This window comes from Capricornis sumatraensis, chromosome 10 (genome assembly GCF_032405125.1).
Source record: "Capricornis sumatraensis isolate serow.1 chromosome 10, serow.2, whole genome shotgun sequence".
NCBI lineage: Eukaryota > Metazoa > Chordata > Mammalia > Artiodactyla > Bovidae > Capricornis > Capricornis sumatraensis.
This window is the reverse complement of record NC_091078.1, coordinates 62,084,973-62,103,325: the sequence shown is the minus strand read 5'-3', so window position 1 is coordinate 62,103,325 and position 18,353 is coordinate 62,084,973. Positions and strand designations below refer to the sequence as shown.

General features: G+C 41.7%; 2 protein-coding genes across 2 annotated transcripts in view; one reads left to right on the top strand and one right to left on the bottom strand.

Annotated features, from left to right (window-relative positions):
• Window positions 1-9,231, bottom strand: part of KIF15 (kinesin family member 15) — a 55,298-nt gene extending 46,067 nt beyond the window's left edge. The window contains exons 1-3 of the mRNA XM_068982560.1: window positions 9,213-9,231; window positions 2,259-2,301; window positions 1,582-1,765 (exon numbers count right to left, since the gene is read on the bottom strand). Of these exons, the coding sequence (XP_068838661.1) occupies window positions 1,582-1,765; window positions 2,259-2,301; window positions 9,213-9,231 (246 nt within the window). The remainder of the gene's footprint in view (window positions 1-1,581; window positions 1,766-2,258; window positions 2,302-9,212) is intronic.
• A 227-nt stretch (window positions 9,232-9,458) lies between these two features.
• On the top strand, window positions 9,459-18,051 carry KIAA1143 (KIAA1143 ortholog). The gene is made up of 3 exons (XM_068982897.1): window positions 9,459-9,599; window positions 13,947-14,091; window positions 17,381-18,051. Exons 1-3 carry the CDS (start codon window positions 9,492-9,494, stop codon window positions 17,596-17,598), a joined length of 471 nt encoding a protein of 156 aa, XP_068838998.1. The 5' UTR covers window positions 9,459-9,491; the 3' UTR covers window positions 17,599-18,051.
• Window positions 18,052-18,353: the final 302 nt, after the last annotated feature.

Here is an 18,353-nt window from a genome sequence, read left to right as displayed (position 1 = left end):
ATACAGAACATTTCCATCACCACAGAAAGTTCCAGTGAACAGTGCTGACTAGATTTTAACCAAATTGTTCTTAGTTAGCAAAAGTTATTGAAAGCATAGCAATTATTTTTTGGCTGTGCCCTGTAGCATGTGGGAATCTTAGTTCCCCCACGAGGGATCAAACCCATGCACCCTGCAATGGAAGTGAAGAATTTTAACCACTGGACCATCAAGGAAGTCCCAACACCACAGTAATCTTACACTGATCACTCTCTAAGTGGTTTTAGTCGGTAAGTCATATCCAACCCATTTGCAACCCCATGAACTGTAGCCCACCAGGCACCTCTGTCCATGAGATTTCCCAGGAAAGAATACTGGAGTGGGATGCCATTTCCTTCTCCAGGGGATCTTCCCAACCAAGGGATCGAAACCACATCTCCTGCTTGGCAGGCAGATTCTTTACCAGTGAGCCATGTGGGAAGCCCTTGAATGTCTATATCCTCGCTAAAATTCCCACGTTGAAATAGTAAGCCCCAGTGTGACGGTATTTGGAGATGGGGTCCTTGGGAAGTAATTAATCATGAGTGGAGCCCTCATGATCCAGTATGGACACACCTTGGAGATACTGGAGGTTCATTTCCAGATGAGCTCAATTAAGTGAATACAGCAGCAAAGCGAGTCACATCAACTCTTTGGTTTTCCAGTCCACATCGAAGTTAAATTCATACTACACTACAGTCTATTCAGTGTGGGACAGATTATTTCTAAGAAGACAATGTATATGTCTTAATATAAAAATACTTTACTGCTAAAAAATGCCAAGAGTTACAACAGTAACATCAAAGATTCCTGATCACACATCACCATAACAAATATATAGTTGCAACGGATATGGGGTTGCAAAGGAAAAAGAATGAAATATTTCAAGAAATATTGACCACAGTGTGACACAGGGACATGAAGTGAGCAATGCTATTGGCAAATGATGGTAATGGAGCTGCTCAATGCAGAGCTGCCACAAACTTTCAACTGTGTATAAATAAACCCAGTATCTGCAAAGTGCAATAAAACAAGGTATGCCTGAGTTCCCTTGTAGCAAGACACACAGAATTCTCTTTCCACCACATGAGGACACAGTGGAAGGAAGCTGTCTACAATCTAGAAAGTCCTCCTCACAAGACACTGGATCTCCGGCACTTGCTCTTGGATTTCCCAACCCCCAGAACTCTGAGAAATAAATGTTTACTGTTTAAACCACCCAGTCTCCTATTTGTGTAACAGCAGCCAGAACTAAAATATTCTTCTTAAACTAGGCAGTTCAATTTTACTTATCAATCATCCAGGGGTTCTCAAAAGTATACCTTCAATAACCTCCATCACTGGTTGGAGAGGGAAAGTAAAACAGGCTTGCCATTCTGTTGCAAACTTTGAAGGAGCCAGAAAAATACTTAATAAAATTAAATCTAAAATGCTAATGGAATATGTGAGCTTCCTTACTTATCTGAGATCTATCAAACTGATGAAATCAGAAATGAAATTCTCCCAAGTAACAGAATCTTGTAAGCTCCAAATGAAAAGTGGAGCTCCCCAAATTATCATTACCTGAGTGGTGTCCATGTTGGCCACATGATCAAACACGAAGGTCTTAGGCTCAGGGTTGGAGTGCAGCCGGAGAGTCGTAGAAGAGAGCACAGATAAGCATAAGTTTTGTTCTGCATCACCTGATCCAGAAGCCTCTGTAGGTGGGCGTATTCGAACGAAAACTTTGATAGCATCACCTTCATTACTAAAGACAAAAGACATAGCAGCTCAATTTACAGGAGAAAAAGAATCTGAGCCTCCTATTGCCTCTAGTGTTCCTGTATCAAGTTTCCCCACCAAGCCCAAAATCTGTCAATTGACACTGACCTCTTTTCAAGAGTCACACATGGCCCAAACCCTTTACTGATCTATAACTTCCTCCAATCTCTTCACAATTGCCATTTTCAAGACTTTACTCCTTGAAACTAACTGAAAGGTAGTTCCAAACTCTGATTATCTCTGGTTTCCATCTTAAAAGCAATAATAGACTAAGTCATTCTAAAGGAGAACTATGTTACTGATTCTATCTTTTCACCTGGAAGGTGAGGAGACAGGGCCAGAGAGGAGACATGATTTTTCTGTATTTCCAAGTAGCTGAACACTGAAACAAGGATCCCTTACTTACTATGCCAAACAGTTGTTTTTGGAATACTACATTCTTATTCTTTTGGCCTCATTCTTAATTTTTTTTTCCTTACCTTGGTTGGTTAGACTGACAGTTTGTCACATTGCGTAACTCAGCTAGAAAAAAAGATAAGAAGTCATTAAAGATTTTTTACAGTGCAACATAAAAACCTCGTTCTTCTAGCCTGTTCTTCAGTTGCTCACACTCATCAGTCTCCAGGCTCCCTGGCATGGGCATGACAGGGGACAGACCTCGATCTTCCTACCTATTCTAACTGTGAGCAGACGAGTTAAGGGGTCCCTGAAGAAAGTGAACCAACAATGGCTTTCTCAACATAAAAGAACTCATTGTGGCTTAAGCTATTTTGTGATCTAATCCTGGCCCAATGTTTGCCCTTCAACAGGTCTCAGTAATTAATGATCTTAAGGGAGGGATAATTAATTACCTCAGCAGGAGGGCCAAGAGGAGCTTCTCCACGTTCAAGGTCAGGAGGGGCAGCTATGAGAAGATACACTTAGTCCAAGGTAAGGAGCAGTGGCTGCGCTTTGCTGGAGCAGCCGTGAAGAGATACCCCACATCCAAGGTAAGAGAAACCCAAGTAAGACGGTAGGTGTTGTGAGAGGCATCAGAGGGCAGACACACAAACCATAATCACAGAAAACTAGTCAATCTAATCACATGGACCACAGCCTTGTCTAACTCAATGAAACTAAGCCATGCCGTGTGGGGCTACCCAAGCAAGACGGGTGGGTCATGGTGGAAGGTCAGACAGAATGTGGTCCACTAGAGAAGGGAATGGCAAACCACTTCAGTACTCTTGCCTTGAGAACCCCATGAACACTATGGAAAGGCAAAATGATAGGATACTGAAAGAGGAACTCCCCAGGTCAGTAGGTGCCCAATATGCTACTGGAGATCAGTGGAGAAATAACTCCAGAAAAAATGAAGGGATGGAGCCAAAGCAAAAACAATACCCAGCTGTGGATGTGACTGGTGATAGAAGCAAGGTCCGATGCTGTAAAGGGCAATACTGCACAGGAACCTGGAATGTCAGGTCCATGAATCAAGGCAAATTGGAAGAGGTCAAACAGGAGATGGCAAGAGTGAACGTCGACATTCTAGGAATCAGCAAACTAAAATGGACTGGAATGAGTGAATTTAACTCAGATGACCATTATATCTACTACTGCGGGCAGGAATCCCTCAGAAGAAATGGAGTAACCATCATGGTCAACAAAAGAGTCCAAAATGCAGTACTTGGATGCAATCTCAAAAACGACAGAGTGATCTCTGTTCATTTCCAAGGCAAATCATTCAGTATCACAGTAATTCAAGTCTATGCCCCAACCAGTAATGCTGAAGAAGCTGAAGTTGAACGGTTCTATGAAGACCAATAAGACCTTTTAGAACTAACACCCAAAAATGATGTCCTTTTCATTATAGGGGACTGGAATGCAAAAGTAGGAAGTCAAGAAACACCTGGAGTAACAGGCAAATTTGGCCTTGGAATACGGAATGAAGCAAGGCAAAGGCTAGAGTTTTGTCAAGAGAACGCACTGGTCATAGCAAACACCCTCTTCCAACAACACAAGAGAAGACTCTACACATGGACATCACCAGATGGTCAACACCAAAGTCAGACTGATTATATTCTTTTCAGCCAAAGATGGAGAAGCTCTATACAGTCAGCAAAAACAAGACCGGGAGCTGACTGTGGCTCAGATCATGAACTCCTTATTGCCAAATTCACACTTAAATTGAAGAAAGTAGGGAAAACCACTAGACCATTCAGGTATGACCTAAATCAAATTCCTTTATGATTATACAGTAGAAGTGAGAAATAGATTTAAGGGACTAGATCTGATAGACAGAGTGCCTGATGAACTATGGACAGAGGTTCGTGACATTGTACAGGAGACAGGGATTAAGACCATCCCCATGGAAAAGAAATGCAAAAAAAGCAAAATGGCTGTCTGGGAGGCCTTACAAATAGCTGTGAAAAGAAGAGAAGCGAAAAGCAAAGGAGAAAAAGAAAGATACAAGCATCTGAATGCAGAGTTACAAGAAGAGCAAGGAGCGATAAGAAAGACTTCCTCAGCGATCAATGCAAAGAAATAGAGGAAAACAACAGAATGGGAAAGACTAGAGATCTTTTTAAGAAAATTAGAGATATCAAAGGAACATTTCATGCAAAGATGGGCTCAATAAAGGACGGAAATGGTATGGACCTAACAGAAGCAGAAGGTATTAGGAGGAGGTGGCAAGAACACACAGAAGAACTGTACAAAAAAGAGCTTCACGACCTAGATAATCACGATGGTGTGATCACTCCAGACATCTTGGAATGTGAAGTCAAGTGGGCCTTAGAAAGCATCATTACAAACAAAGCTAGTGGAAGTGATGGAATTCCAGTTGAGCTATTTCAAAGCCTGGAAGATGATGCTGTGAAAGTGCTGCACTCAACATGACAGCAAATTTGGAAAACTCAGCAGTGGCCACAGGACTGGAAAAGGTCAGTTTTCATTCCAATCCCAAAGAAAAGCTATGCCAAAAAATGCTCAAACCACTGCACAATTGCACTCATGTGCTCACATGCTAGTAAAGTAATGCTCAAAATTCTCCAAGCCAGGCTTCAACGAACAAACAGTGTGCAGTGGCCCAGTTCCTGGAAATCTCCCCCTTTTCTGTGAAGTAACTGAAATAATCCTCCCACTCAACAGGCTATGAAATTACCCTGCCCATAAAAACTAACCACATGCCACATTTCGAGGCCCCTCACCTTCTGAGATGGTCCACACTCCATTTGTGGAGTGTGCTTATATTTATTTTATTTTTATTTTTATTTTTTTTTGTGCTTATATTTAAATAAATTCAATTCTTACCTATCACTTTGTCTCTCACTGAATTCTTTCTGTGACAAGGTATCAAGAACCTGAGCTTCATTAAGTCCTAAGACCAGGTAAGTGATCACAGACAATAAAATTCAAATTCACATGGAAAAAAATCAAAGAGCATCAAGTTACAGCAATCATATAATTATAAAAAAAGAAAAAAAAGTAGAAATGTCTGTTTTCTCCTGTTTATTTTTTAAAGTTGTAAACAAAAATGTATATAATATGTATAAAAGGTATCAGGCTTCCCAGGTGGCGCCAGTGGTAAAGAACCTGCCTGCCAATGCAGGAGATGCAAGAGAAGTGGGTTTGATCCCTATCAGGAAGATTCCCCCGGAGAAGTATTCTTCACTTCACTCCAGATCCCCACTGGATCCCATGGGGACCCCAAAATCCCCATTCCTGTATTCTTGCCTGGAAAATCCCATGGACAGAGGAGTTTGGCAGGCTACAGTTGGTAGGTTGCAAACAGTCAGACACTACTGAAGCAATTTAGCATAGCATATAAAGAATCATAAGCCTTTGTCAGTGTGGATCACAACAAACTGTGGAAAATTCTTCAAGAGATGGGAATACCAGACCACCTGACCTGCCTCCTGAGAAATCTGTATGCAGGTCAAGAAGCAACAGTTAGAACTGGACATGGAACAACAGACTGGTTCCAAATCAGGAAAGGAGTACGTCAAGGCTGTACACTGTCACCCTGCTTATTTAACTTATATGCAGAGTACGTCATGAGAAATGCTAGACTGGATGAAGCACAAGCTGGAATTAAGATTTCTGGGAAAAACATCAATAACCTCATATATGTAGATGACACCACCCTTATGACAGAAAGTGAAGAACTAAAAAGCCTCTTGATGAAAATAAAAGAGAGTGAAAAAGTTGGCTTAAAGCTCGACATTCAGAAAACTAAGATCATGGCATCTGGTCCCATCACTTCATGGCAAATAGATGGGGAAAAAGTGGAAACAGTGACAGACTTTATTTTTTGGGCTCCAAAATCACTGCAGATGGTTACTGCAACCATGAAATTAAAGGATGTTTGCTCCTTGGAAGAAAAGCTATGACCAACCTAGACAGCATATTAAAAAGCATACATTACTTTGCCAACTGGTCAAAGCTAGTCCATCTAGTCAAAGCTATGGTTTTTCCAATAGCCACGTATGGATGTGAGAGTTGGACTATAAAGAAAACTGAGCACTGAAGAATTGATGCTTTTGAACTATGGTGTTGGAGAAGACTCTTGAGAGTCCCTTGGAAAGCAAGGAGATACAACCAGTCCATCCTAAAGGAAATTAGTCCTGAATATTCATTGGAAGGACTGATGCTAAAGCTGAAACTCCTGTACTTTGGCCACCTGATGCAAGGAACTGACTCATTGGAAAAGACCCTGATGCTGGCAAAGATTGAAGTTAGGAGGAGAAGCAGATGACAGAGGATGAGATGGTTGGATGGCATTACCAACTCAATGGACATGAGTTTGAGTAAGCTCTGGGAGCTGGCGATGGACAGAGAAGCCTGGCGTGCTGCAGTCCATGGGGTCGCAAAGAATCAGACAAGACTGAGAGACTGAACTGATAAGGTATCATTGGATGTATAACATATAGAAACGTACTATGTGTATATTTGCCAAAATATCACAAAGAAGGTGAGTAGGAACAAACCTGTAATAGACTAACGAAATGAATAAGATGTAAAGCAACATACTGTTGAGTTTGTAACAATACATGTTAATGTGTTTAACAGCAATACCAGGCATTCCCTTGCAGACCAGTGGGTAGGACTCTGGGCTCTCACTACAGTGGCTGGGGTTCTATCCCTGGTCAGGGAACTAACATCCCACAAGACATTACAGCCAGATAATAACAATAACAATAATAACACCACAAAAAAGGGGATAAAAGGGAATATATCTATGCAGGAGTAATGTTTATATCACTGGAATTAAGCTAGTATAAATCTGAAGCTAACGCTGTTAAAATGGATATGTTAAACCCTAGAGCAACCGTTAAACAAAAACACAGTGAGCAAAACCAATACAGTATTGTAAAGTAAAATAAAGTAAAAATTAAAATTTAAATAAATAAATAAATAAATAAAAGCAGCAAAAAAAAACACAAAAAACCACAGTGAATGAAGAACAGAGGAACATAAAAGACATGAGACAAGAAAAGTAAAATGGCAGCTGTGAATCCCACCAAATCAATAACGACACATGAGTAGATTAAACAACCCAATCAAAAGGCAAAGATTGTTCGACTATACACTGTCTTCAGGAAACAGCCTTTAGATTCAAAGATACACTTTCACTTTGAGAGTGAAAGGATGAAAAAAAGATTATCTCATGCAAACAGCCATCATAAGAAAGTGGGAGTGGCCACACAGGTTTCAGACAAAATAGACTTTAAGACAAAGATACTAGAGATGAAGAGGAACTTTTTATAATGATAAAAGGGTCAAATCACCAGGAAAATAACACAGATAAAAACATATCTACCCAATAACAAAGAACCAAAATACAAGAACTGACAAGAAATGAACAGAAAACAGACAATTTTAGTTGGAGACTATTAATAGTTGGAGACTTCACCAATAATAGTTGGAGACTTCAACATGCCACTTTGAATAATGACTACAACTAGACAAGACAGCAAGCCAATTAGTTGTTGCTTAGGGCAGGTGGGGGAATGGGGAGGTAGCGGGTGAGAGCTCAAGGATATGAGATTTTTTTGAGGTGATGAAAAGATTCTAAAATTGACTACAGTGATAGTTGCACATATCTGTAAATATATTAAAAACCACTGAATTTAACATTTTATATGAGAAACTATATGAGATAATACGTGATCTATCTCAATTATCTGCTAAAAAAATTCTTTTAAAGAGGTCAGAAATGAGTACTAAATGCAGTGAAACTGCAATGAGAAATCTGGGATCAGATATGGTTTTAGGGAAAAACTATAAAAATACATCACTGGGACATCTAACAAACGTAAACTATGGGCTGTGGATTCGACAATATATTTTCCATTAAAGAAACAGTTGCTCTAATTATAGCACAGGCATCAATTCTCTTGCTTGAGTCCAGATTTACTGAACAAACACTGTGATTGTGCAGAAAGCACAATGAACATTTTGGTCCAATAATGTACCAATTTGTGCGCTAATATCCTCTGAATGCTGAAAATGTTGGAGAAAAACGAACATTTTAGATGGAAAAAGAGAGCATAATGATGTTTTAATGGTACGAGCGACCTAAAAGTAAGTGAAACAACATATTAGAAAAGAATTACGATTGACAGCTAAAAGCATTAACGTTATTAGAAGACTCAAACACCAAAAATTCACCATTTCTTTCATCTTCTAACATCGTCTCCTTACCATTCATACCATTCACTAAGATACATCAAGTTAGTCCAAAATCCAGTCCCTTGGCTTTAAAAACCAAGATTTCTTAAAGGGTTAGGCAATGTAAGACGTGGGGCACGTAGCCAGGAACAGCAAAGGACAATGGAAGGTTTTATCAAAAGCAAAAACGACAGGCTCCCCTCCGTGAGAAAAAGGAAGAACTTCCAGGGGTCTCCTTGAGATTGTGAGGGATTGTGAGAATGTAAAGACACCACTGAATTCTGTGCTTTAAAAGTCTCCTATCTAAGAAGAGTCCACAGCGGACCTTCCAAAAGAGAACGAGGTGCATAGAACAATATAGTAGGTTCTCCCCTTCAGAAAAGTCAGTAATGTAGAATTAAGCAGAAAGTGGGGAGAGTGTGAGCCGACCCTCAAGTGAGGATACTAAAGAGGCAGCCCCGACTGGGACTGAGGAAGGGACCAGCGACGAATGGAAGGTCCGAGATCGGGAGGGAAGAATCAGCACGTCGCTTAGGAGCGTCTGGATGACAGCTCTCCGTTTCGCTTTGCTGCTCAGCCCCAGTGCCTAAAACTGCGCCAGGCTCTTAGCGTGCGCCCAATACACAGATGGGAAGACAGCTGTTCCATTAATGTACTGTCTTGGGGAGACAGAGACGCCAAACACCCTCCCTCGCCGTTCTGTGCGCTCCTTCCCTTCACGGCCAGCAGGAAAGCTTGTACTTGTGGGAGGGAACGGGGTCACGAAGCTGGGGCTCCTCACTTACTTTTGCAGCCGGGCGCCATCGTGCCCTCAGCCCTCGGTCCCGAGATCTACCGAGCGACAGTACTCCCTTCCAGCCGCGCACTGCGCGGGGATTCCGCCCACTCAAGATGGCCGCGAATTTAAATTTGGCGCTCAGGTCTGACGTTGACGCCAGCATGGAGGCCGCCATGTTGCCCGGCCTTGGGTCAGGTGACGGGGCTATGTGACGTCATGAGTAGGCGCCGCCGCCTCTGTACATCCTCCAGGCGTCCGGGGAGGACTGTTTTCCCCCAGAGCAGCTATGAGCAAGCGGAACCAGGTGTCGTATGTGCGGCCAGCCGAGCCGGCCTTCCTGGCCCGCTTCAAGGAACGGGTCGGCTACAAGGAAGGGCCCACCGTAGAAACCAAGGTGAGCCCGGGCCTATCTGGTTACTTCAGAAACGCGGCCGGCTCCGCTACTTTCGGCTTCTGCCTTGGAGGCCAAATACTGACGGGTCCCGCCTCCCACCCACGCTGGGCCTTCAGTCCGAGGGTCATCGAACCCCAAGCTGCTCCTCTTCAAACAACTACAGCCTCTTGCCCCCAGAAAGCTGTTGGTCGTTTTCACAGTGTTGCTGTATTCTGAAAATGACTTGACGCAGGTAAAGCGCCCCATCCTTGGTAGATAGTACTTTAGGAACGATCATTTTTCTGTTTCTGCATTTTCACTTGCTCATTCCAAAACCTGTAAACACTGTAGGTAATACTGTCGTCCCCCTGGGTTGGGAAGATCCCCTGGAGAAGGAAATGGCAACCCACTCCAGTACTCTTACCTGGAAAATGCCATGGATGGAAGAGCCTGGTGGGCTACAGTCCATGGGGTTGCAAAGAGTTGGACACAACTGAGCGACTTCACTTTCTTTTTAATATCCTCTGACCTGCCTCTTGAGAAATCTGTATGCAGGTCAGGAAGCAACAGTTAGAACTGGACCTGGAACAACAGACTGGTTTCAAATAGGAAAAGGAGTACGTCAAGGCTGTATATTGTCACCCTGCTTATTTAACTTATGTGCAGAGTACATCATGAGAAACGCTGGGCTGGAAGAAACACAAGCTGGAATCAAGATTGCTGGGAGAAATATCAATAACCTCAGATATGCCGATGACACCACCCTTATGGCAGAAAGTGAAGAGGAACTAAAAAGCCTCTTGATGAAGGTGAAAGAGGAGAGTGAAAAAGTTGGCTTAAAGCTCAACATTCAGAAAACGAAGATCATGGCATCCGGTCCCATCACTTCATAGGAAATAGATGGGGGAAACAGTGTCAGACTTTATTTTGGGGGGCTCCAAAATGACTGTAGATGGTGACTGCAGCCATGAAATGAAAAGACGCTTACTCCTTGGAAGAAAAGTTATGACCAACCTAGATAGCATATTCAAAAGCAGAGACATTACTTTGCCGACTAAAGTCCGTCTAGTCAAGGCTATGGTTTTTCCTGTGGTCATGTATGGATGTGAGAGTTGGACTGTGAAGAAGGCTGAGCGCCGAAAAATTGATGCTTTTGAACTGTGGTGTTGGAGAAGACTCTTGAGAGTCCCTTGGACTGCAAGGAGATCCAACCAATCCATTCTGAAGGAGATCAGCCCTGGGATTTCTTTAGAAGGAATGATTCTAAAGCTGAAACTCCAGTACTTTGGCCACCTCATGCAAAGAGTTGACTCATTGGAAAAGACTCTGATGCTGGGAGGGATTAGGGGCAGGAGGAGAAGGGGACGACAGAGGAAGAGATGGCTGGATGGCATCACTGACTCGATGGACATGAATCTGAGTGAACTCCGGGAGTTGGTGATGGACAGGGAGGCCTGGTGTGCTGTGATTCATGGGGTCACAAAGAGTCGGACACGACTGAGCAACTGAAATGAACTGAACTGAAGCCTCGAATCTAGAACATCTTTAAGAATGTCTTAGATCTACTTCTGTCCTTTGTTCTTACAAAAAAAAAAAGATGGAAAGCAAATACGTTTCATATCCTAGATCTGAATAGGATCATGAGAGTCAATTTCTGTGCCCTCCCAAGCTCCTTCCTGAACTGATTCACATCAAAACCTGCCCTATCTCTTCTAATAGAAGGAGACTTGCCCTTATGCTTAAGACGTGTGGAGAAATAATTTAGCACTTTATCTAGCATTTACAGTAAGACCCACTCCCTTGTCACCTAGTAGAACCCAAGATTGACTCAAGTGCAGTTAGTCCAGTGAGTATGTGTTAACCCCAGGCACTGGGCCAGACTCTGAAAGGACAGAGATGGATTTCCAGAATGCTATGTTCTTTAATTTTTAAATATTTATTTGACTGCATTGGGTCTTAACTGTGGGACGCAGGATCTTTGTTGTGGGATGCTAGCTTCTCTCTAGTTGTGGTTCTGAGCTCCAGGGTGCACAGGCTCAGTAACTGCCTCTAGTGGGCTTAGCTGCCCTGCATGGCATGTGGGATCTTAGTTCCCAGGCTAGGGATTGAACCCACATCCCCTTTGTTGGAAGGCAGATTCTTAACCACTGGACCACTAGGGAACTCCCTGCCATGTACTTAAACAGCTTCCTGCGTGCCTTATTGCGACCTTCACGGGTCACCATCTCAGTGAAGTCCTTTGAACCTCCCCCTCAACAGTTACTCCTCTGTTCTCTTCACTCTATCCATATCTTATCTGTAGTACTTACCATTCTGCATTGCAACTGCTTGCTCTCCTGTATATCTCCATCACTAAATCTAATTCTTTAAGTATCTTAATCCATCTATATTTTCCTAGTACAGTGTCTGTGACCTCAACTAGTGTGTGAGAAGTTACAATGGTTAAATGACTGTGCTTATCATCCTGTTGGTCAATGTTTCTTGTCTCTGCTGTTTGCCAGGCTCTGTGCCTTTAGATACAGAGAAGAAACACATACTGTGTTGCCTAGTAGAGTCAGGAAAACATTGATGACACGGTGTGGTACATGCCACCTGTGAGCCATAGACTATATGAAAAGAACAGGTGCGATCTCAAAAGCACTGCTGAAGGATTTGAGTCTAGAAGGCAGATTGATTAGGAGTTGGCCAGGGTCAGTGGGGCCTTCTAGGCCCTGGGAATTTACGCAGTGACAGGGGAGGCAGAGGAGCTAATATGTTCAGGGATCTGCAAAACTCAAACCTGTCTGGAGCCCAGAGGCTATGAGCATGGCAAGAAGATAAGACTGTGCTTATAGCTGTGGTTATTGACTCAGGCCAGATCCTGCAGGGCTTTGATGCCCTGTTTGGGGGACAAGGAAGGCTCTGTGAGAAGTGGACTAACCAGCCGTTTCAATACTGTGTGTGGAGTGTGCAAGCCTTGAAACCTAGCATTTCCATTCAGGGAATTTCATGTATAAGTTTGGAAAAGTGAACAAAAACATGCAAAAATTTTATCATAGTAGAAAAAACTACAAACAACTAAAATTTTTGCTCACAAAGAACTGATGAAATAAACCATGAGATAACCATATATAGAGTTAAATAATGGTAATTTTTTTTTTTTCTTCAGCTAAGACAGCAAAAGAGATGATTTATTGTACACGTTACATTCAGCCACAACTGAGAAGAGAACTAGTCCATAGTTATCACAGGTCCAAGGCAATAAAAGGGACGGCTTTGATATGAGCAAGGTAGGTCTCTCAAAGGTGGTCAAGGCGATCAGAATGGCCACAGATGTTCCAGATCCATTGAGAAGTTCTAGATAGTAGGCATGCAGTCCACAATTTGTACCAGCATCCCTGGCCTCTGGCTTCCCTTGTTTCTGCTTCTGTGGCTTCCATAGGTGTACAAGTTTACTTGGACCTCTGCCTCATCTTTCTTCTTTTGCGCTTCAGCCTCCGCATTCGCTTCTTCCTCCACTTCGCTCTCATGGCGCAGAGGTTTCTCAAAAGATGGCGCTAAGGCCGAGAGCTAAATAATAGTAATTTTTAAAAATAGGTGATGCCATATGTATCTCAGGGTATTGTGCAAAGCGGTTTGTTTTTTCTTTGAATAAAAAAGTTGGGCAAGTGGAACTTTTATGGTGTCTGATATTTTTCTTAAAAATCTCAATTAGCCAAATGTTACCATGTGTTACTTGTGTAAAGTGAGTACATGGTTTCTGTTACATTATTCTCTGTACTTTTTTATGTTTGGGAATTTTAATAATTAAAAAAGAAAAAAGAAATCAAGTTATATAGTAGTATGTTTAGCGTCCTGTTTGTATACAAAATGTTTTCTATACCTCCACATTTTTATACACTTAGAACAGCTGATGGGATACCCACCAAACAAGCTGCTGGGAGGGAAGAAAGATGAGCAGAGAAGGAGGACCTTTTACTTGCTGTTTCCTGTACTTTGGTGGTGTTTTTTTGTTTGTTTGTTATGCTTTGAGAAGAGATGGAAGTGAAAAGGGTTGATGAAGAGCAGCGAGAACTGGTGCAGCCCAGCACTTCCCTGAGTAGACTGGGCATGGAACAGAGGGCCCCTGACATCAGGAACTGCAGGTTAGGGTCCTGCTGGGATGGAAACTGGTTCCCCTGGATAGGCACCCCAGAATAACTGGCAGGTGGACCTCTTCCCTACTCTGGCGAGGTTAGATTCTTAAGAGTTAACTTGAAAATTCACTGCCAAACACATTTAGTCAATAAGGTTACTCTTCTCACTCTACTGATTACAGTTTCTCACAGACAGTGGTTGTATTTAGTTCAGGGTCAGAACTAAATTTGTTGTGTTTGTGTTTTTTCCTAGAGAATCCAGCCTCAGCTCCCAGAAGAAGATGGTGATCACAGTGACAAAGAAGATGAACAGCCCCAAGTGGTGGTTTTAAAAAAGGGAGATCTGTCAGCTGAAGAAGTCATGAAAATTAAGGCGGAAATAAAGGCTGCCAAAGCAGGTATGTCTGAAAGTAAGCTGGTTTTCCCACCAATTTAACGTTAGGTATGAAATCATTTTATATAATGGTATGGTATGTTTGATATTTGTCCCAGCAATCTTGATTCCAGCTTGTGCTTCTTCCAGCCCAGCGTTTCTCATGATGTACTCTGCATATAAGTTAAATAAGCAGGGTGACAACATACAGCCTTGATGTACTCCTTTTCCTATTTGGAACCAGTCTGTTGTTCTATGTCCAGTTCTAACTGTTGCTTCCTGACCTGCATACAGGTTTCTCAAGAGGCAGGTGAGGTGGTCTGGTATTCCTATCTCTTTCAGAATTTTCCACAGTTTATTGTGATCCACACAGTCAAAGGCTTTGGCATAGTCAGTAAAGCAGAAATAGATGTTTTTCTGGAACTCTCTTGCTTTTTCGATGATCCAGTGGTTGTTGGGAATTTGATCTCTGGTTCTCCTGCCTTTTCTAAAACCAGCTTGAACATCTGGAAGTTCACGGTTCACATATTGCTGAAGCCTGGCTTGGAGAATTTTGAGCATTACTTTACTAGCATGTGAGCACATGAGTGCAATTGTGCAGTAGTTTGAGCATTCTTTGGCATTGCCTTTCTTTAGGATTGGAATGAAAACTGACCTTTTCCAGTCCTGTGGCCACTGCTGAGTTTTCCAAATTTGCTGGCATATTGAGTGCAGCACTTTCACAGCATCATCTTCCAGGATTTGAAATAGCTCAACTGGAATTCCGTCACCTCCACTAGCTTTGTTCATAGTGATGCTTTCTAAGGCCCTCTTGACTTCGCATTACATGATGTCTGGCTCTAGGTGAGTGATCACACCATCGTGATTATCTGGGTTGTGAAGCTCTTTTTTGTACAGTTCTTCTGTGTATTCTTGCCACCTCTTCTTAATATCTTCTGCTTCTGTTAGGTCCATACCATTTCTGTCCTTTATTGAGCCCATCTTTGCATGAAATGTTCCCTTGGTATCTCTAATTTTCTTAAAGAGATCTCTAGTCTTTCCCATTCTGCTGTTTTCCTCTATTTCTTTGCGTTGATCGCTGAGGAAGGCTTTCTTATCTTTCCTTTTTTGCATTTGTTTTCCATGGGGATGGTCTCCTGTCTCCTGTACAATGTCACGAACCTCTGTCCATAGTTCATCAGGCACTCTGTCTATCAGATCTAGTCCCTTAAGTCTGTTTCTCACTTCTACTGTATAATCATAAGGGATTTGATTTAGGTCATACCTGAATGGTCTAGTGGTTTTCCCTACTTTCTTCAATTTAAGTGTGAATTTGGCAATAAGTAGTTCATGATCTGAGCCACAGTCAGCTCCCAGTCTTGTTTTTGCTGACTGTATAGAGCTTTTCTATCTTTGTCTGCAAAGAATATAATCAATCTGATTTTGTTGTTGACCATCTGGTGATGTCCATGTGTAGAGTCTTCTCTTGTGTTGTTGGAAGAGGGTGTTTGCTATGACCAGTGCGTTCTCTTGGCAAAACTCTATTATCCTTTGCCCTGCTTCATTCCGTACTCCGAGGCCAAATTTTCCTGTTACTCCAGGTGTTTCTTGACTTCCTACTTTTGCATTTCAGTCCCCTATAATGAAAAGGACATCTTTTTGGGGTGTTAGTTCTAAAAGGTCTTATAGGTCTTCATAGAACCGTTCAACTTCAGCTTCTTCAGTGTTACTGGTTGGGGCATAGGCTTGGATTACCATGATATTGAATGCTTTGCCTTGGAAATGAACAGAGATCACTCTGTCGTTTTTGAGATGCATCCAAGTACTGCATTTTGGACTTTTTTTGCTTACCATGATGGCTACTCCATTTCTTCTAAGGGATTCCTGCCCACAGTAGTAGACATAATGGTCATCTGAGTTAAATTCACCCATTCCAGTCCATTTTAGTTTGCTGATTCCTAGAACGTCGACGTTCACTCTTGCCATCTCCTGTTTATTTGCCTTGATTCATGGACCTGACATTGCAGTTTCCTATGCAATGTTGCTCTTTACAACATCGGACCTTGCTTCTATCACCAGTCACATCCACAACTGAGTATTGTTTTTGCTTTGGCTCCATCCCTTCATTCTTTCTGGAGTTATTTCTCCACTGATCTCCAGTAGCATGTTGGACACCTACTTACCCAGGCAGTTCCTTTCTCAGTATCCTATCATTTTGCCTTTTCATACTGTTCATGGGGTTCTCAAGGCAAGAATACTGAAGTGGTTTGCTGACCACTTCAGCAAGGAGGTTGAGGGCAGAATGAGAGGGATTGAGGGCAGAACGAGAAGGGGACGACAGAGGATGAGATGGCTGGATGGCATCACTGACTCGATGGACATGAGTCTGAGTGAACTCCAGGAGTTAGTGATGGACAGGGAGGCCTGGCGTTTTGCGATTCATGGGGTCGCAAAGAGTCGGACACGAATGAGCGACTGAACTGAACTGATGGTATGTTTGAAGGAGATAGTCCTAGTTCAAATTTCATTTACCAGATTTGTGACTCTGAACAAGTTTTTTCACCTCTCAGTCTCAGTTACCTCATCAGTAAAATGGGGACAATAATTGTGCCCACCTTACTGGGTTGTTAAAAGGATTAAATGCAAATTTAAGTAAAAACATCCTTTTTTTTTTTTTTTTTTAAACAGCTGGTTAGGTTTACACACTAGTCAGCAGAGGTCTATTTAGTGCCTGAAGTGTGGTATGCTATATAGCATTTTATTCATTATTTGTAAGTTTTTATTACATTGCTTTAGGAGGAGAAGTTTCAAACAATCACTTTTCAGAATACTTAAAAATACAGCATGATTATGTATAACCAGCAAGGACCTACTGTATAGCACAGTATTATCTGCCCAATGGTATGTGGCAGCCTGGATGAGAGGGGAGTTTGGTAGAGAATGGAAACATGTATATGTATGCCTGAGTCATTCTGCTCTCTGCCTGAAACTATCACAATATTGTTAATCAGCTGTACTCCAATATAAAATAAAAAGTTTAAAATATGTATGTGTGTGTGTGTGTGTGTGTGTGTGTGTGTGTGTGTGTATCTCCTGATTGTTTTGAATTGTGGACTGCCAGTATTACAGTATACTTCAGTAAATGAGTTTTTATTAGGTTTTTTATTAAGTGACTGCATGTCTTGTGGGTACATAGCTAGAGGGAGCAGAGAACAGGCTGAATTGACTCAAGAACATCCATAAATACAGTATGAGATTTTCTTGCCATCTGACTCTCCAATAAAGTCAAAAATAATGAGAGAAAGAAAGTGTTTTAACTTTGTTTTTTGGTGCAGATGAAGAGCCAGCTTCAGCTGATGGAAGAATTATGTATCGAAAACCAGTCAAGCGTTCCTCAGATGAAAAATATGCGGGTTTATCAGCAAGCTCAAAAAAGAAAAAGACAAAAGAAGAAGATGAAAGAAATGAGCAGGACTCAGTTGAAAAGAGCTCACGAAAGCAGATCAAAAACAGTAGCCTCCTTTCTTTTGACAATGAAGATGAAAATGAATAAATACATATTATGGACTTCTTTAAGAATATATGGGATTTTTAAAAAATAATATCTTTTTTCCTATTATAAAGTAATATAAGTTCATTGAAGAAAATTTAGAAAATTCAGAAAACATTCAGCAAGATAAAAACTGTATCTATCCATCAATACCCTTTTGACCTGAACTGCTAATTCTCTAACATTAACTACCACTAACATTTTATTTCCTGATGTTTGATGTGTGTGTATGTAAATTATATTTTTGTAACCAAATTTTTACTGTATTCTGTATGTTCTTGTCCTGCTTCTCACTTGACATTGTACGTGAGCATTTTTCCAGGTCAGTAAAATTCAAAATCCTGACACTAATAACTACAGAGGATTTTGTAATTAAACAGCTCCCATGTTTTATCGTCCTCTTCAGCAGAACCTCACTTTGGATGAGGGAAATCATCGTGGGCCTAGTTACCAATACTTCCCCAGCTCCTGCTAAGGACAGCCTTGTGACAGCTCCGATAAATTCAGAGATACAAGTAGATCTTGAGCAAGGATCTAATACAGGGGACCATGATACAAGTTCAGATCTACTATATCACATGGTGACTATAGTTGTTACATGATTTAAAAAAAAGGTACAAGTGGAAATCTGCTTCCTGTATATCTGATACAAAAGGACAGATTTGGCAAGCATGAACGGTTGTCCTCTCTCCATCCTGCCTGGAGCACAAACAGGCAACCAAGAAGTTCCAGAACCATTTGGGGGCATGAAAAAGACA